We start from the raw sequence: 20,261 nt of genomic DNA, 5'->3' as shown, positions 1-20,261 counted from the left end.
GCTGGACGGGCTCATTAATGTCAGATGTTACAGATGTTATCAGTACGGCTCCTTTTCTTCCCCTCAGCAACAGCAGATCATTTCTTTGCCGTGAACTCTGGCAGCTGACTGCTGTTATTTGTGGTTTGTTTGGTCGCGTAATAATAATGAAAAAAAGGAGTTTACTGGCAGGAAATGCATGAAATCAATCGACGGTGCACACAGATGTCTGAGATATCGTTCTCACACTGGCCTCATGCTCGGATGATTTCAGAGGCAGCTCTGCAGATTGACGCGTTTGTGTTAATGAATGGATTTTGCTGTACAGGCCGGCGTGAGGTTTGTCCCCCTGCGGCCTGATTAGCTGCATCTCAGACATTCTTTTATTGTTGGGTTGATATTTACTTTCATCACCTGCAGGCTCATAATATCACTGATGTCACTAACACTGGTGGCATTGATTGGCTGTTGAGCCAGAGGGACCCACAGCACAGTGTTACGGGTGCAGGTTTACAGAGAGCACAAAGTGTGCAGTAATTAAAACTCATCTCGGCTGCCTCGGGCATCCTTCTTCATCACCCGGATCCTCCCTCAGCACCACAGCCCTCTCTTTCCTAAACCTCCATCATACTTAGCTGTGGGTCAGAGCTTCTCCACGGCCCCCCTCCCGCTTCCCCTGTAAAGCCCAGAACTGCTGCGGAGGCAGAAGTGGAAGCTGGTTTGTGGGGAAATCTCCCAGCGGCTGGCTGTAATCAGCGTTCCTGCTGCCTTGCTGCATCCTCCCCTGTGGATTTATCGGTCTGGAAAAGCTTTGGGACGCTAACATTAGTCACCGGCTGAGATGGAGTCCAGCCCAGAGACCCAGAAATTCAATTTTAGCAATTGGAGCAAAAGCACAGCACAATGTCTCGGCTTGATAGCGGCTGATATGCTGACCTCAGATCTGCTCCGGGGCTCACCGCTCGCTGAATCTGAAAGCGAGCGGTGTATCGGGCTCATCTGAATAAATTGAAGCGCTTAGTGGAATTGGGTTTGTTGAACTCCTGACGGATCTCTGAGAAGCTGCTTTTCGACATAAAGAGGCGTCCCCGAGCACACACGGAGCATCGCTCTCTGACTCTTGTTGCTCTTTGAAAGCAGCAGCCTTTGTTTCGTGCCCGCTGCAGTCTAATAACCCCAATAAGTGTTTGTTTATGGTAACCTGCCTGGTCTGTTGCCGCGGCTCCTTACAGAGCTCCTTCTGCATGTCGGGCACCGCCACGAATGCCAATGCGACAGAGAGATGTGCCGCGTTAACTCGTTTGTCACCGCGTCAACAATATTAATGCCTTCCCTACAGACTTGATAAAGACCGCTCCCCCGGTGGAGTTTAATGTGCTGGAGTGCAGTTGTCACCACGGCGGCGTGGACACCGGGTTCCTCAGACGGGCCCCGGGAACCACAAACCTCTCGTTCTCTTTAAGCCAGACGTCTTCATGCTGCAAGATCTTTGTTTTTGAAGCTTCAGCTTTAGTTTTCATGTAAAAGGAGCTAAAAAAGTCGCGTTGGCCAACAGCAAAGAAAGGACAGAGAAATGGTATTTTGCCAATATTTTTCAGATTTGGTGTTTTTTTTTTTTCTCCAAATTCACTCAGAATAAGAACTGAAACTGTTGACAAGTGTGGCTCAGGATGCAGATTTTACATTTTTGTGTTGTTATTACGCCTGCTTTTGATAAATTACTGAAAAATGTCTGAGAATGAGGCGAGACAAGCGAGAACTTGACAGCCACTCGCAGCTTGTTTTAAGAGCTCTTTGTTAGTAGGCCTGTATTTATCTGAGTTTTCTACCCATGAAAAGCAGCTGTGAGAATGTACAGTGTGTGTGGAGAGTCCTTCCTTTTATTAAATGTGTCATAATCAAAAGACGCGATTATTGATTGTAGTAGCTCATCACAGCTGCTGATGCTGAGGTTGTGGAGAGGCTTTAGGGGATGTTCTTGACCATAAACTGTGATCTGAGCCTCAAGCTGATGCTGCTACCAAACAGACTGCAAGATTTTTAAATCCCTGGTAGCCCTTCGGGCCGGCACTCTTCAGTTTTTGGTAGCCCAAAATAAATTTAAGTAGCCCGCATAAAAAAGAGCAATTTATTTTTATGTTTTGTTTCCTGTTTTGTTTCCGTTACAATATTATACATTAAAGTATAATATTGTAACGGAAACAAAAATTCATCACAAAATAGTTAAAATACAAATCACAACATTGTATAAAAATTACAGTCATCAACTCAAATACTTGGTTCTCATTGAACAGACATTTCTATGAACTTGTAAGAACTGTGTAGGACATGAATCAGTCTGTGTCAGAGCCTGAATCTGACATTTCCACTGGAGTCACGGGTAAGAGGCAAGTGGAACCAAGATCGAGGCCGTTTGCTTTGTGAAGTTTGCAAAGACTGCTACATTGTGCCAGTGGTAGTTCACTCTTTGCAACATAGTAGCTGTTCTAAACAGATTTTCAGGTTTATTTTTAGTCTGTTTTTTGCAATTGGTGTTTGTTCTGGGAAAGATATTGCAGACTGAGCAATAATGCATTTCTAATGGGTTCTGATGGGGTCTTCCTTAAAATTACTGGTCCCAGTAACAAAGGCGCTTGTCGACTCCGAAATCGAATGAAACTCACAACACACCTGGCAGAACATCATGTTATTTAGCTCGTCATATTGCAGCCACAGAAATTCTTTTGTCCATGAAACCATAAAGCTGCACTTTCTTTTTGCCTTATAGTCTGATTTGTCATAACTTCTCCGTTTTGTGGTAAGCTTTTCTTTGGCTGTCACTTCTTCACCCTGACCTGTCTTATTTGGCTCAGCAGAACTGAAATGCTTTTACACACGGACTCACATAAGCTCAGCGATTCTCTGCGCGATCAACCTCTCACATGTTTAAGCTGCGGGAGATTTCACTTGTCATGTTTGCATAGTAAGCTAACGATTAATAAGACGATGTCAGAGGAATTGGTGCACAAATTATCATCACTCACAGATCAGTGCTGTCGCTCTCTATACACAGTTCGCACGATTGCAAAGTGAAAGCAAAAAAACAAGCGCAAATTCAAACGTGATTTCAATATGTCACATATTGACAGTGGCTCACCGATGCCAATGACATAATTACCCAGCTACATTTCTGAAAGAATGCAAAAGCATTGACATATATTTTTCCTACAATAGCCCGACAGGCAGGGCAGAGATAGATTTTTGTAGCCCGACTGGAAAAATCGCTAGCCCCGGGACGTCGGGCTAGCGATTTTGTGAGCCCCGAGTTCCTATGAATAAATGTGCGTTCCCAGCCGGTTGGCCGGCGCTTGCTGGGTGAAACCAGTCTCAGAGGTCGGACAAGCGACTGTTTTTACGCGTTATCGTTAACAACAACCACGGTAAACCCAGCGTGTGGCTCCGCCGTCCGCTTGTTTATTTTCCACATAAACCTTTCACAATAAAGCTGAAGATTCTGTTGAGATTTTTCAAAATAAACTGAAATGATGACAAACACAAAGACCAGTCCAAACAAATCGAGGACCTTGTTCCTAAACGAGTGGCTCCCTCTGCAGCACGGACATGGTTTGGTTATAAAAAGTCTGACGCGGACCAGAAAACTGTACGATGTAATTTATTCAGGAAAGCCGTCCCCACCTCAGACTCAAACACGACAAACCTCTTCACCCACCTACGCAAGAATCACGTGACAGCGTGGAGAGGGTTTACGCACGGGAAGCAACAAAGAGCCGTCAGGTGCTCCAAATAAACCTTAGACTCAACGTTAGAGCAGGCTTTTCCTCGCAGCACGCCGTGTAATAAATCCTCACAAAGACAACGGCGGCTGTTACAACTTATGTGTAAAAATGTATCGTTTCATGCATCGGTCAAAACACTCGACTCCAGGTACACGACGCCCAGCTGGGAACACTTCTTCTTATATCGGGATTTGAGATTTTAGTCATATCGCACAGCCCTATCTCATATGTCTCAAATAAAGACGATATTCCCAGACACAGCACAGCACGTGCTCTGAAGAGTCGAATGTTTCAAGTATTTTGACAGTTTGCACGTTTTCAGCATTAATTGACAGAAACTTTGGTGCTACTTTGTTAAAATGATGAAGCTGAAAAGTTTTGTGCCCACGTCCGTGAGCTATAAGCTTCTCGTGACTGTTAAACGCTCTTTTGCTGGAAAGCTGCAGAACTCAGTGAAGGCGCTGAATTATTGATAATATGCATTTTTTTAAAATTAAAAACCCAGAAAGAAGAGTAGTTTGGGGGCGTCTTCCTATTAAAAGGAGCTGTATATTATGATGTGGACATTTAGCTAACAAGGGGAGAAGCTCATTTTTCATTTACCCGTCACTTTGATGTGGGCCTCGCTGTGTCAGCCATTTAAATGTGCCGACAGGAAACCGTGGGAAATAAGGTCGTTTTAATGCGAGCGCCGCGTGGCTTCGAGGTGTCGGCGCAGAAACGATTGGACCGTAAAAGCGAGCGGAAACCTTGAAGCTTCCTCTGATCATTCGCTCTGTGGGTGAATTATGCGGCCGGCTGCATGGACGTGTAATGGCAATATGTTCACGTCAGGATGGATTGTTATGGTAGGATGGATTTTCTGCACCGGCGCCGGAGTTTCCTCCCTGCAGCACATGGCGGGTGACTGATGTCTTACAAAGCCCGGTGGAGGCAGACCGCCGTGGTTAATAAGATGTAACGTACACGGAGGCCGTGGACGCTCCTTTATGTGAGGAGGCTGCAGCTCTGTGGTTGCTGCTCTTTACGTTGCCCGAGAAGTGTCCAAGCAGTCTCTTACTGTTAGACGCTGCTATTCTCATCATGTCTCACCTGTTCTTGATTATCCTCCATCCTCCTTTCCCAGGTTCCTGCTCTGTCACTCCAACCCTCTGCGTGCCATCAATCTTCTCCGTGGTCTTCGTCGTTCCTCCTCCCTCGCAGCCGTCTCCATTTTCCAGTCATCGCTCCTCCTTTCAGAGTTCCTTCTCTCACCTTTACACTCCTGCCCTTCCTTTCTCTCTCGCTGCCTCCTACGATGCCTTCCCCCTCTCCTCTTCCTCTGTGTGCCAGCAGTAGCACCACCGCCGCCCTGTTGGCCAACAGCACTGGACAAAGTTAGCCTGACTCTTTCCACATTTCCCAAATACACCAGATCTAAAAGTCGCTGCCTAACTGTGAAGCACAAACCCAGCTGTGAACACGATGATGTGACTGACAGCATTTCCATCTCCAGCACTTCTGTGAAATGATTTCTGTGATGTGCATGGGGCAGATGCTGCAGAGAGCCGAGCTGCTGCTCTGCTCGTTTCTCACTATCAGGGGACAAATAAAGCTAGCAATTCCCCAAATGCTCCAGTAGTCCTTTAGCCTGAGTCAAGAACTGACCTTATTGTGTAATTTATAAATGTACATGTAATTATTTTATCGTCCGGTTGAGCTTCTCGGGTTGTACAGTGTGCCTGCTGTCAGTATTTGTCTCCATGGCTGCAGACAGATTTCCCTCAGGGAGAAATCGAGTTAAACCTGAATGTTGTCCAAACACCAAATACACCTGTGGGTTGTTGTCCGTCCTGCTCCACCGTGTTTCCCTTTGTCAATGCGCTGCTGGTAAAACCCTATCAGCCCTATTCTGCTGATGGCTGTTTAGCCTCTGATTAGTTAACTGTCAGCACCCAGTGACAGCAAACAGCCACCTTTTAAACCGCTTCATGGAACGGGCTGCATAGTTTTCATAAATTGCATAGTTACGTCACATATATAAGAGACGTTTCACCCCAATATTTAATAGACTTTTCTGTGAGTTTCGGACGTATTGGCTGTAGGTACGTCTCCCTTCTCTACAATATAATGAAGCTAAATTGCTGTTGCTGTGTGCTGCCCAGCAGCATGACCACCAAACACGACTCAGTTACTCCGAAAAAGCTGTAAAAAAAAAGCTTGAAAGTTAAACTTGAGCTACATGAACATCAAACACACTGTTTGGCCCGTTTGGTCTGTGCGTCCCTGCAGACCTGCTGATCAGGTTGATGTTGTGGCTCTGTGAGCTGCAGGGATGCTGGCTGCAGGTCGAGAATCGGTTCGTGTACCGCTGCGCTCGCCCAGCACTGAAAAGCAGCAGCTGCAGTCCAGAGGTTGGAAGTCCGCAGACCTGACGAGCCAGCTCGTTAGTCCGTCTGCAGCAACCACAGTGCGATTCTGTTAGAACCTGAGTCTCCCTTAAACATCTCCTGCAGGTTTTTCTGTCTTCTTTGCTGCAAACTGCTTAAACTGGAACTCGAGTGCAAGTTTGCAAGCGAGATGATGGCAGTTTGTTTACTTCCACCTACAACTTGGATTCTTCTGTGTGGAGCCAAGAAATCAGTTTTTCTTGGGAGCGTTTCATACTAACAGGGTTTCTGCAGTCTGTCTGCTGGTATGTTGGGAAAGTGTTCCTGCGCCTCTTCGCCTCACAGTACTGAAAAAGCTTCCTGGTATTGACATGCAGTATGCTGGTAAACTGCCACGTTGCATTGAGACGTTGAATTAGAGGGAGAAACAGATTAGCTTTTTTAATCCCTGAATGTGTTCACGCGGCCTCGCCGACACTCTCTGAAAGCGTGGAGGCAGAGTACAGTGTGCTTTGATGATGTTTCATCTGAATTCTTGTGATGTGGAGGTAATAGCTGTGGCAGATCTCCAGAGTGAGGACGGCCGATGTGGAGGCGAGGCTGTTAGCTGTTAGCCGAAGGCAGCGGTGCATGGCTGCCGCCGCCGCCGCCAGCTGCTCGGTCATTTCACGCCTGTCTGGGCTTCCTGGAGCGCACCAGCAGAGTGGATGAAAAACTCTGTCAGGAGGGGAACGGGCTCAGCGTGATGTGTTTTCAGCGTTCGCTGTCGCCAAACCTGCGATAAGAACTCGCAAAAGGACGACTTAATATAAGATAAGATAAGATAGAACTTTATTAATCCCTCGGGTGGGTTCCTCTGGGAAATTCGACTTCTTTCTGTGGCGAGTTTTCGTCAGTCAGGGTCGTTGGTTTACCCGCAGCAGGCAGGGCCGTCTCTTAATTTGGAAAGTATAACACATTTTTCTAAAGAATGCAAGCAGCAACCATTTAGATCAGGTTTCACACACACGACTCCAAATATCATATAACGTTTCAAATATAATGGTTAAGGCAGATTTTAGATGAATATTTGTCTCCACCAGCAGCTCGAGTCTTTGTGCTTTTCACTTTAATGGCGCACAAAAGCATCAGTATCAAACATTGCAGAACAGCACTACCCCGTGTTGTGTGCTGCGGGGCTCATTGTTCTTGCATCTTTATGACCTGTTGCATGTTTGTTTCCAGTCCTGCTGCAGGTTTCATCTGCATGAGTGCTTCTGCTTGATGCTTTCAGACAGTTTTGGATGTATAACTGGATATGTGCATGACCTTGGCACAAGCATTGTTACAACAGCTTTACTTATTGTAAGAATGCTTCTTGTCAGTGACTCTTGTGCGACTGGAAACCTCCCTCTTGTTTCGTTTATCAAAATTTTCTAAATTGCCTGATTTGCATTTTCTTTGTCACAAACTACAATTTTGGTTTTTGCAATTCTTTTTGATCTATGAAACCTTCACCACATTTTTTCTTGTTAATTGAGAATTTTGATGCCATTTTCCCTTGAATTTCATGCTCCCCTAATGTGATGTCAGTCATGTGGAAAACATCCATTTTCAGGTCAATGACTGATTTCAGTGTATCTGAAAGGTTTCACATGTACTTTTCACTTAACACACCTTATTTACCTTTTTGCTTCCAGGTCTTTCTCTTAGGGGTGGGGAAAAAATCGATTCTGTGTAGTATCGTGATATTCTGTTTGCTACTAATGTATCGATACAGGGACAGCAGAAATCGATATTTTGTTACAAAAAAGGTTTCTGTGCTCTGACTTCAGAGCATGTTATGGAAGCCCGTTTCCGCCACTAAAAAAAAAAAAAGGATCCATAACTCGAAATTTTGAGTTATTATCTCAAAATTCAGAGTTATTTTAACTCAAAATTTTGATTTATTAACTCAAAATTTTGAGAAAAGCAACTCAAAATTTCGAGTTAGCGCTGCCAATCAGTAATCTACGTGAATGACGTCATTTCCTTGTTACCCGGAAGCTGAAGCCTCAGCTACAAATGCTACAGCTAAGCTACCAGCATTACATCCAGTCGTGAATGCACAGATTGCTGAGTGTTTTCAGCCTGGCTTCACAAATGATGAAATCCCCGTGTTATTAGCTGAATCACATGGTGTTGCTATCAGCAAACGTACTCGCATTCAGTTAAGTTGGATTAGACTGTAATACAAACCGTTCAGTTTGTCAACAATAAAACTGAAATGAGAGAAAGACTGAGTGCGAGACTTTGACATTAGATAAAATGAATATTGATAAAGTTTACCTTTATGTACAGAATCTGAATATCGCAAAATATTTTTAAAAATTGCAATAATATCGTATCGTGCGTTAAGTATTGTGATAATATCGTATCGTGCGTTAAGTATTGTGATAATATCGTATCGTGGGATTTATGGTGATTCCCACCTCTACTTTCTCTGGTGTGTTTCTATTAATCTCCCACTGCTGCATTGCCCCGCCTCCCCGCAGAGATCAATAAAGTTTAATCTAACTTAGTCTAATCTGAGCGTTGTTTATTTTCCTGCGTGTTGTCGCGGTAACGTCGACTTCCCGCTCTCATGTTCTTCTTCCCTGTCCAGATCTGCGATGGCTCAGCAGGCCACGGCGGGGCGACGCTGCCTGCGAGCGTTCGTTAGCGGATTCTTTGTCGCCGTCCCCGTAACCGTCACCTTCCTCGATCGATTCGCCTACGTGGCACGAGTGGAGGGATCATCGATGCAGGTGAGATATCACAGCACATCCGCTTATCAGGGAGAAGCTCACAGCGTCTGCTCGCAGAGGTCAACGGGAGGGGAAGCCGCACTCTCTGGATGTCTGACTTTACAGATAAAGAGCAGGTCAGAGGTCGGAGCATCGTCACAGCGTGCTGAGGATTAGGAAGTATGAAGCCTGGAAAGCAGGTTTCTAACTGAAAACTCACTCCGGACCATTTTTTAGCTGGAAGCTGCTCACGTCCTGCTTACAGCCCAGATTCTGCGTTTCTCTTCTTCCTAGCACAGCGTCCAGTTTGGCAGCTGATGGCCGTAAAGTTTGAGTTTTAATAAGCATGAATTCAAATTTCAGTGACTCCAATAAGAAATGTAAATCTAAATGTTGGGTTTTATTTAAGCTTGACCTGTTCTGTGATTAATATCGCTGTTATATCAAAATGGTATTTTGTGTTATTGATCGTTACTGGGAGACAGATTCAGAATCGCTGCTTTATTCTCGTCGCGGTTTAAAACAAAGTTTCTAATGTTTTACATATCGAAACATGATGCAAATCATCTGGTTTGAATGCTGACACTTTTACACTCTGTCGTTATTTATGAAGCCAAACATAGAAGCAGGAAAGTGTGGAAAACGAAATACAGCGAGGAATTAAGAGGTTGGTTCATCAGCCGGTGCTGCTGATCACACGCTCACACCAAGGAAAAACATTCACCAGTCCTCCCAGGAGTGGACGTCCAAAAGCCAAGAGTCCCATCTGAGACTCCACAGCCTCAGTTTGCATGTTAAAGGTTAAAGGTCACGAAAGTATTTCGTGTTTGTAAGGTTTCTTTCATAAAAAGACAAGGAATTAAATAAATACAATGAACAGAAGATACGATCGTTAGAGTTTTTATGTTCTTTCAATGCAGGGTTTCATCAACTAACAAAATCCAGTTTTACACACAGTAAACATTCACTGTCAACATGACACACATGTAGAAAGAAACAGAACTGGCCAATGTGTGGCGTCAAATCCAAAATGAGCAAAATATTCCTCATTTCATTATTTAATCCTTCAGTGGAGTCATGCTCAGAAGTCTCCATCCACTCCTTGGCAAAGTGGTGACACATCTGAATTAGAGCCAAACTGTCAATGTTCAGGACCCACCCAGGATCAAGCCTGCTGTGGACTGGAATCTGCTGGAACACCAGTGTCACTTCCACAGTGAAGCCAGTCTCACATCTCCAAGGACTAAGAAAGAAGCTCCTGCTCCAAAATCAACGAGCTCAACTGAAATCTGCCCACATGGACGAGCCAAACGGCATCTGGAGAAAAGTTTGATGGTCAGACGAGACAAAGATGGAGCTGATTGGAGGAGCAAAGGTGAGGCTTTCAACCCTGAGAACACTGCAGCTGTGACGCATGGCGGTGGTAGCATCACGCTCTGGGCTGTTTCACTGCCAGTGGTGCAGGTACACAGTATAATGTTGGTGAAATCATGAAGAAAGAGGACTACATACACATTCTTCACATTCTTCTATGTATTCTTTAAATACATTGAAGGTTGAACCTTGGATGTAGTTGGGTGTTCCTGCAGGACAACGATCCCGAACAACCATCAAAACTGATTTTGGAATGAAAGCAGAATAACATCAAGCTTCAGGAACGGCATTCCCAAAAGCCAAAAGTTTGTGGAGCACAGGAGGAAAACCAACCAACTAAATGACTCTACCAGTCCGTCCAAGAAGAGCGGCCAAATATCAGCCAGCAAGCTGGAAGCTTGTTGTTGGATCCCAAAAGCATCTGGCAGAGATGTAAGTGGCTAAGAGGCATTTAACCAAATATCAGGGGTGTATGTATATATTTGAGCCTGTGTGTATACTTGTGTGTTTGTGTGGATTGGTTCTGGTTTATCAAAGCCATTGGAGATGTATGCTGTACAATCATTCCACACTGGAAAAAGACCAGTTGATGTCAGAAGAAATGAGCCAGTTCCAGGATTGATGAGTTTCTCTGAGTTAATGTTACGCAGTAGTGTGGAACGTCTTTCAGAGCTAAACTCAGGGAGTCCAAAGGATTTTAGCGAACAATGAAAGAGATTTTTTCCTTCTTCATTCACACATGCTCTGCTGAGCTTCTGTAGTGCACCGCATCACATTTCGTGGGAGAAACAAAGACAGAACTTTAAGTCACGACCTGCTTCCCTGCTTGGCAAAGAGGGAAGTATTATATTTAAAGGTTGCAGACAGTGCGGGTGGCTGCAAACATCAGCGTTCACAGATGCAGGCCTCTTCATCCAAACCGTAAATAAAGCTGCTCTCCTCTCACATGAGGAGTCTGCTGGGTTTTGACCGACTTGTTTCCTGTCGTGCAGCTCATTATCCCTGACATGTGTTGCATTATACATAAAACAATCTGCTGTCTATTTTTAATGAGCATGAATTTTAAAGCTGCGTGTCGCTCTTCGCTGCGTGTTGTAGAGTCTTGTAGCTGCTTTCGCCCGGGTCGTGACAGCGACCTGAGAATCCAATCAAATCTTAAAGCATTAGAAATAAAACCATGCAGCGGTGTTGGATGAAGGGAGTGGTTGAATAAATGAGATGTTTACACTCACTGTTTCTATCCTCAGAGAGAACAGAGCTCCTGCTCTGCTTTGGGCTTTAATCTGTTGACGTCATGCTTTGATCCATTGGGAATTTGTCTCTGTGAAGCCTCAGCGAGGAACAAGAAGGAAAGAAATGGAACAAAAAGTACTTATTCCCTGGATAAGTAGAGAGAAAGTTACAATGACCTGAGCAGTAAAATCATACACTGCAGGCTGCTTTGGTATGGAGTGTATTCGTCTGCAGACTTTCTAATGGCCAGCAGGGGGCGAAAAGAAGTTTGGTTGTGTAGAAGCCAGCTATCTGTTTGTATCATATCTATGTAATAGACTCCGATTTGTTCACACACTGAGGTTAATTATGGAGTTCCACAGGGTTCAGTGCTAGGACCAAGTCTGTTTACATTATACATGCTTCCCTTAGGCAGCATCATTAGAAGACATAGCAGACATAGTCACTGCATACACTTTTTCTGACAACATAAAGCAAAGAGGAAAACCAGCCCAAAGAGAGCAGTCGTCATGGTGATTCTACTGTAGAAACATGAACAGGTAGGACAGAAGCTCATCCCTTCGTTACCTGTTGAGGTTCAGCAGCTGCTCACTTCATCACGGTGCTGGTCTGGGGTCAGCATTTACCCAGCTTTAACATCACTCTTGGCTAGCTTAGCGTTAGCATGCTGTCTGCATGTGCTTGCAAAGAGCTGAAGTTGTGTTAGCAGTGTAATGCAGCTGTGTCTGTCCTGGAGCAGTCTGCACTTTACCGTCGCGCTCTCGTCCTTTTGTGCAATTAAAAATAAAAGAACCACTTTTTGATTCCATCCCTACAGATGACACCCAGCTCTATCTGTCCATGAAGCCAGATAACACACACCACTGAGTTAAACTGCAGGAATGTCTTAAAGACATAAAGACCTGGATGGCCGCTAACTTTTTGCTTCTTAATTCAGATCAAACTGAGGTTATTGTATTTGATGATGATTTACTTCAGAAACTTAAACAGGCACAACTGATGCTGCAGCCTGACTGCTCATCCATTTGTTACCTGTTGAAGTTCAGGGTCTGGCTGCTGGGCTGGGGTCGGCCTTCACTCTGGGTCTTAGCTAGCTGGCTAGCTTAGTGTTAGCATGCTGTCTGTGCAGATGCTTGCAAAGAGCTGAAGTTGTGTTAGCAGTATAACTGGAAGTCCTGGATTTCTGTCCGTTATGGTGTCGTGTGATACAAGTGGTGGTGACTGTTTACCCAGTTTTAGCTGTGGGACAGACGGCCTCACATCTGACTCTAAAATGTTTTGGTATACCGAGGAGTTCATGGTCCTTTCAGTGACTGCACCGAGCCCAAAGCACCATCCCTCCACCATTGTGATGATAACTGTTTCATTTCCTCCAAACGTGCAGCTGTTCATGCCGCTGTTTGTTCCAGAAGTCTTGTGGTTTCTTCATTAATTTGTTCTTTTTAGAGAGAAGCAAGCCATACTTGTTCAGTCTTCTTCTATTTGTACGCTCATGAACTTTAACCTTTAACATGCTAACTGAGTTAGAGTCTGAGATGGAGCTCTTGGGTCTCTCTGCAGGTTCACTGAGCACTGCATGATTTGAAGTTGGGTAGACTTGCTAGAACCTCAACTCCTGGAATGATTCTAGCATTGTGCTAACAATCCAGAATGATATTGGCCTTTAAGGTTTGACACAGAAGTTGCAGGGTAGTTTCTCTGAAGCCTCAAAAAGGCAAAATGAAACTAATATAGTCAAAAAAGTCCAATCCATGTGTTTCCAAAGCTGTCTAGTTTCATAGCTACCCTGTGTAGGACCAATATGCCATATATTCTGGATAAATGTAGACTTTCTATGAACCAAAAAAAATGGTTGTCTGAGAAATCCATGTCAAACCACTCGGCTCCATTCGCTCCAGCAGAAAATGTTTGCCTTCTGGTTGAATTCAGATGCTATAATGACATTTTACTGGTAAGATACAAGGGAGTAACGATACAAAAACTCGGCCGCAGAATGAAATGTCAGCGCTCGACTGCCGTGGAGTCTTAATGTGGCCGAGCTCCGTGATTCGTCGGTCAGGTCACGAGAGTTTGTTTGGTGAGTGAGGATGAGCGGCTGTGTCCCCGCTGCTCTGCGTTTACTGCAGAGCATGGCTCGCTCCTTCTTTTCACGACTATTGCATGAATTTCCCAGAGGAACCCACCCGAGGGATCAATGAAGTTTCATCTAATCTACTTTCACATCATTGTCATAAAATCACGTAGTTAAAGCCGTTTCTTTTCTTTTCTTTAGCCTCGCTGGTTAGCAGGACTCACTTCAGAAGTGAAGTTGCAGACAAAGTGATTTCATTGATCCTGCTGTTACAATGAAAGTGACCACCCACCCACCTACAGTGCCCTCACCAATCACAGCATTACGGCGCTCCACACAGACAAAATGCTCTATAACACCTTATTAAAGAACACAAATGAGAGTCAAAGATGTTAAACCAGCCTACAAGAAGTCCCAATGCCATCGAGCATGCACCTTGATGCTGGGACAAGCTCAATTTGTGGAGCCACCACTCTGCAACCCACATGATCCAAAGATTCTTCTAACAGCACCCCAGAGCATGTCTGCACAATGTTCGGCCGTGACAGTGAGAGCAGTGAGTCTGCTGAGTCTGCAGGAAACATTTCCCTGAAGTCAAACGGCTGAATGTTTAGAAAAAGACTTCTGCAGCAGCCTCGTCGCAGAGCACTGAGAGGCCGAGGCTCTGGAAAGCACACAGAGCGAGTGGTGTGTGTGTGTGTGTGTGTGTGTGTGCGTGTGTGTGTGTGTGTGTGTGTGTCATAAACCCGTATACACTGTTGCAGTGTGAGGACCTGTCTTGTGCACCTGCTCCCTGTAGCAGTGGCTGAGTGTTCAGGCGTGTTTGAAGGTGAGAGCTGGGTTAGGATTATGTTATTAATGGCTGTATTTAATCTTGAACTAAGTCAACAGGAAATTAATTCCAGTCAGTGCGAGGTGTAGTCTCAGATTGTTTCATCCTTTCTGCGCTGCTTGGATTGTTGTCATGGAAACAGTGCTTTCCAGCCTCCTGAGTACGTTTGTGATCGTGTCCTGCTCGACTTCTTAATTTACGATGAAGAAAAAGGCAACAGTGTAAAACCAAAGACTGAATTTTCTCTCCATGAAGCCTGAAAGGTCGAGCGCAGGGTTTGCCCGAGTTGCTGGGAGCACCTCAGGTTTCTGTCATTGCAAACGCAGTTTCACGTCTCACCTCAGCTGTTTGTTTTCTTATTGTTTTATTTATTAGAAAAGAGATCAAACAAAGAACAAACGATAAAAAGAAAATTGTACTAATCAGTCAGTTTCCCTGAGACCACATCAATTATTTAGTCAAAGAAACAAACACACCTGAGCTGCTGGTATTGCAGGTAAAGTCTTCGTCTTTCCCTGATTAGCACTCTGCTCGCAAAAACAGCAAAAAATCAGACAATTTAAAAGCCACTTTACAGATACATAGTTACAGATACATAGTTACTAGGGGTGCAACGATACACAAAATTCACGGTTCGGTTCGATACTTTGGTGTCACGGTTCGATATTTTTTCGATACAAAAAAAATGTTCATGCATTTTTAATTTGTCATTTATTAAAATTATAAATATATATTTTAACTCAAAAGTACAGTTTTTAAATTTAACCCTAACCCTTGTGCGTGTTTTTTATTTTGACAGCGAATGCGCACCTGCGGACCACTTATGTGCAGCCCTGGTTATTTAGCTCGTCATATTGCAGCCACAGAAATTCTTTTGTCCATGAAACCATAAAGCTGCACTTTCTTTTTGCCTTATAGTCTGATTTGTCATAACTTCTCCGTTTTGTGGTAAGCTTTTCTTTGGCTGTCACTTCTTCACCCTGACCTGTCTTATTTGGCTCAGCAGAACTGAAATGCTTTTACACACGACTCACATAAGCTCAGCGATTCTCTGCGCGATCAACCTCTCACATGTTTAAGCTGCAGGAGATTTCACTTGTCATGTTTGCATAGTAAGCTAACGATTAATAAGACGATGTCAGAGGAATTGGTGCACAAATTATCATCACTCACAGATCAGTGCTGTCGCTCTCTATACACAGTTCGCACGATTGCAAAGTGAAAGCAAAAAAACAAGCGCAAATTCAAACGCGACTTCAATATGTCACATATTGACAGTGGCTCACCGATGCCAATGACATAATTACCCAGCTACATTTCTGAAAGAATGCAAAAGCATTGACATATATTTTTCCTACAATAGCCCGACGGGCAGGGCAGAGATAGATTTTGGTAGCCCGACTGAAAAAATCGCTAGCTCCGGGATGTCGGGCTAGCGATATTGCGAGCCCTGTATCTGATTGAGGAATCACTCATCTTTGGAAAAGAGAGTTTATTACAGAGAAATGTCTCTTTCCAAAATAAAAGCTATACTATCCGCTTCTTCTGGGCTATATTCTCAGCAGCATAAGGAGAATCATTACGTTAACGAGCTAACTGCGCTAACACACTAGTTCCCACCAATGTAATTGAGCATTGCATGGCACATCCAACATACTGTTTTACTTTAGTCCATGACTCGCTTACCTTCAGGGTCATACGTCACATGGAAACCAAAATAATTCCAAACGCCAGATCTGAATGAGGGTGGGGGAGGTCCATGTTGCAAGGAGAGCTTAACTTCTGTCTTGCTAGCTTGCCCTGCGCTCTTCCTTCTGACGATGCTGTCTGTGTTGAGCGCTCAGTGGATCTGCGCTCGACAGTGCAGCCTAGGCGGAGTAGTCGAACGCAGATCCACTGAGCACTCAACACAGACAGCATCGTCAGAAGGAAAGTTGATAAAATAAATTACAAAGTTTGTATTGTTCGATACATATGCGTACCGAACCGAAAGCACTGTATCGAACGGTTCAATATCGATACGAATATCGTTGCACCCCTAATAGTTACAGATACATAGTTACAGATACATAGTTACAGATACATAGTTAGCTTACAGAGTTTTATCACAGGTGTATCGAAGAGTCGGGGTACACCTGTCACTTAACTAAAGTCCACAGTAACTACATACATAGCAAAAAATAGAAAATCATTTGTTTGTTTTTTAGACATATTTCTAGTTACAGAATAGATTTCAGAGGTTTGTCCCTCAAAACTGTAAATGCAAAAAAGTTGCACAAAATAGTTTACAGGAAATTTATTTGGAGTGTCTTTGTAGTTTCATTTTTGAGATATTTTTTTATAAACTTTCAGAAAAACGAAAATAAATATTATTTGAAAAAAAAACAGCATCAAAATAAACTATTTCCAACAGTGAAATTTAAGTTTAAGCCTCCCAGAAATTTTACAGAAAGACATAAAGTCAAACACGACTTTCAAAAACACCAGTAAACCTTTGAAAGGTCCTGCAGGGAGAAAACTACATTTCCCACAGAAAATGGCGTCACTTCCAGTTTTCGAAGGTAATAGCGGCCACGCCAGTTTGCGCCGACGTTTATTCGATTGTAGGAAGTGATATGAACAGCTGATCAAAGCGTGTTTCTGGATTTTAATGGTTTTGCTGTTGCCAACGCTTTTTATGCGATTTTTGCAAAAAGCCGTTTGTGGATGAGACCGTGACCTACGACAAGTTGAATGTGTGTTACGTAAGAACAACTCCTTGTTATTGCGCCATCTTACGTGGTTGCAATTTTACTGGCATTTAAAAATAGTTACACAAAACAGAGCGTGCATGCTCCGATGGGCTTAAAAAGATGTGCTGGTGACATTAATAAGTTAACTTCCACAGTCTGTATTATTATTAACATTTTTATAGCTTTCCTTTGTGGTCTTAAATAATCTGCTTTCATATAAACATCCTTTGGTTTCAGGCTTGTTTCACACTACAAGCATCATTGGTGTCATCATGCTACAGCTTTCACTCACTCACACACACACACACACACACACACACGTGTTGTTGTTTTTGGATCCAGAGAATATGCAGGTCACAGCTTTACTTCCTCCAGACTGACTTTGTGTTTCACTGCGACAGCACTCTTATCAGCAGAGTGAAATGTTTGGGGTGAAGGTCTCAACACTCTGAGCTGCTCTCTAAGTTTTCTAATAGTCAAACCAGTAAACCTGGACACTGTCCCATTAAAAGTTTGTGTTCAGCACTTTGGAACAAACCGAAAGTCTCAAAGTGCCCGGGGACCCGAGAGGCTCGATCACAAGGCTGAAGTAGATCAGACAGGTAGTCTTTTTTTAAGACAATAAAGAACTTTAAAGAAAAGTAAAAGGATTTTAAAATCAATACATAACCTGACAGGTAACCAGAGAAAACAGGAGTGATGGGCAGGAGTGAAGGTGTCATCAATCATCCCACACATGGGAGCAAGCATCAGGGATTCGGGTTTCTTGCACCTGCGTGAGTGTGACGGACTACAAACGCTGTGTCGGCGGTCGCGCTCCTCCTGAAGAAAGACTTCAGCCAGAACATGGTATACCGTCTTTAGACGTCAACGAGCTGTCTGACTTCCTCTTTAGTCTCGTAAATCCTCTTTTTCGCGGATGCCTGCAGGGTAAAAATGATCCTAACACCTGTGAGAACAGCCGCACTGATCATTTTAACTCGAGCTCAATAAATTTGGACCATTTCTAACTACCAGTGATGTCTCAGAGTGAGTTGGATTATGGGAATGCAGTTCAGATCAAGTCACAACAGCAGCCGCCTCAAAGTGCTTTACATGTTTACGTAAAGACCCTACAGTAATGTGGACAACACCCCAGCAATTAGACCACCCCAATAAACCTCCGACAGAACCAGGCTCGGTGAAGCGAGGGAGACGGGGAAATGCTTCCAGTAAAATACTTGAACCTTCATTTGTGACGTTTTTATTGGAAGAGTCCGCGTGCCGTGCAGACCGGGCGGCGTACAGCGGTGACCTTTGCTTAAAGACGTTCCCCGCAGTGTTTTGTACTTTGCAGCTTTTTTTAGACTTTAAAATACAGGCATGTGTGTCCTCTAGACTTTGCAACATGCATTTTTAATGATAAACCCACAGGTGGTTTCTGCAGGGTCCAGGAGGTATTTTCCCTTTTACAGAGGTCACTGCATCGTAACAGGCAGCAGTGCGTCTGTGTTCTGGTTCCGGGTCAGTCCCAGATCAATCAGCTGCAGTCTTTCTGGGAAAGCAGAGTCACTGCAGCACTTTCACAATCAGTGCATCATTATTATTGTGAATATAAATGTGGCTGAAGCTGGTGAAGTATCCGTCTCTAGCTGATAAATCGAACTTACCGGCTAACAGCGTTCATATTTGTTTTGGGTCTGACAGGAAAGTGATATTCTATCAATTACCCGGCAGGCGTGAAATGGCCTGCGCACGCACTGTTAAATGAAAGAGTCGCCGTGCGTCATGTTGCATGCTGGTGTGATTGGGCTTCGTCACGCATGGATCCTTTGATGAAGTGACATGAACAGAGTTGTAACAGTAATGATTTTGTTGTTTGTAGTGGTGTCAGACAAGCGAGGGGGGGGGGTCATCGGCGAGCGTGTGAAGAGCTGTCTCAGAGGACACGGGTATGCCCAGCTACAACACGGCGAGATGAAATGCTTGGTTTAGAGACAGCCCAGCTGACTGTAAACTAACCACGTGGGATCTGTCTTTACTCTCAAACATAATTTCTTCAATCCAAAATATTGGAAACTTATTTGTTGGCACGATTTATCACCCAAACAATTTTTGGCTGCTTTTGGCACTCGTGGCTCCGTTACCCCTCTGAACGATGCTGTGCGGTCCAGATGTGACTCGACAGTCATGACCTGGTCAGTCTTGATGTGGGTTAGGGCTGGTGTTGTGTGAGCCAGATGTGGCATGAAGCTCTTATTGTCTTGTCATTCAGGCTGACAGATCATCCCCCTAAAGTGCAGATTCCCTGACCAGTTGCGAGTAGTTGGCCGCCCAGGTGATTTGTAAAACCCATGAAGACTGGCGAGTGACGCCCTGGCAGCAGCCAGTTGCTGGGGAAGGTTTGTGCCCAGTTTGTGAGTGGTTTCTGGAGACGGCTGACTGCAAAAAGGTTCGTGGTTCTTCGTCTAAAACCAGAACGGCCCCGTTTTTACAGATCTACAAGCTTTCCAAAGATGCATAAGGCCAAAGCTGACAGCTCTGACTTCTTCTTAAATGAAACTTTTGTGCTGCTTTCTGATGTTTCTTTACTCTTGGTTTGGGTTGTTGTCATTTAGGCACAAGCTGCTTCCTTAGGCTCACAGATACTCGTGGTTTAGGGTAAAACCTCAACCTTACAGAGACAGTTTAGGAGCCACATCTTAGCTCCAGCATATAAAGTTGGGCAGCTCACCAGTGGCTGGCTCTGAAATGTGAAATAATAAGAAGACCTGAATCACAGCCATTGTTCACAGCTGTGAAACTTGATTTTCATGCTTTATTGGACTAAACCGAAACAATGGCTGCCTGGAAGGTAGGAGATCGATCCGAGAACACGTTATTTCCTCCGTCTAATGGGCTTAAATATGAAACCACTAATGCATGTTCCCCTTTAAAGCCTGATATTAAACTTTCTGGCTTTACATAGCAGTTACATTTTCAATTAAGACCCAACTACTGAAATCCAGCAGCTGCACCAAGTAAAGAGCTGACACACGAAGTTTTCTTATATAGGTTTTGTTTTACATTTGGCGTCAGGGTTATATGTGGTATTTCTTCAGATGAAGTTTAATTCTAAACTCGCTGCATTTGTTTTGGGAGAAAATGTCCCCGAAGGTGCCGTATGCAGAGT

The 20,261-nt window shown here is 44.1% G+C and overlaps 1 protein-coding gene across 2 annotated transcripts in view; it reads left to right on the top strand.

The window, feature by feature from the left end:
* immp2l (inner mitochondrial membrane peptidase subunit 2) overlaps window positions 1–20,261 on the top strand; it is a 198,923-nt gene that overhangs the window by 14,017 nt on the left and 164,645 nt on the right. For both annotated transcript variants that reach the window (XM_086302181.1, XM_086302183.1), the window contains exon 2: window positions 8,748–8,889. In XM_086302181.1, the coding sequence (XP_086158307.1) occupies window positions 8,755–8,889 (135 nt within the window). In that variant the 5' untranslated portion in view covers window positions 8,748–8,754. The remainder of the gene's footprint in view (window positions 1–8,747; window positions 8,890–20,261) is intronic.

The sequence above is a fragment of the Aulonocara sp. 'chitande type north' Nkhata Bay genome, linkage group LG7 (assembly GCF_057382095.1).
Source record: "Aulonocara sp. 'chitande type north' Nkhata Bay isolate Kocher_YH1m ecotype deep benthic linkage group LG7, A_spYH_male_GT1.1, whole genome shotgun sequence".
In the NCBI taxonomy this organism is placed as follows: Eukaryota; Metazoa; Chordata; class Actinopteri; order Cichliformes; family Cichlidae; genus Aulonocara; species Aulonocara sp. 'chitande type north' Nkhata Bay.
This window is presented reverse-complemented; position numbering and strand designations above follow the sequence as displayed.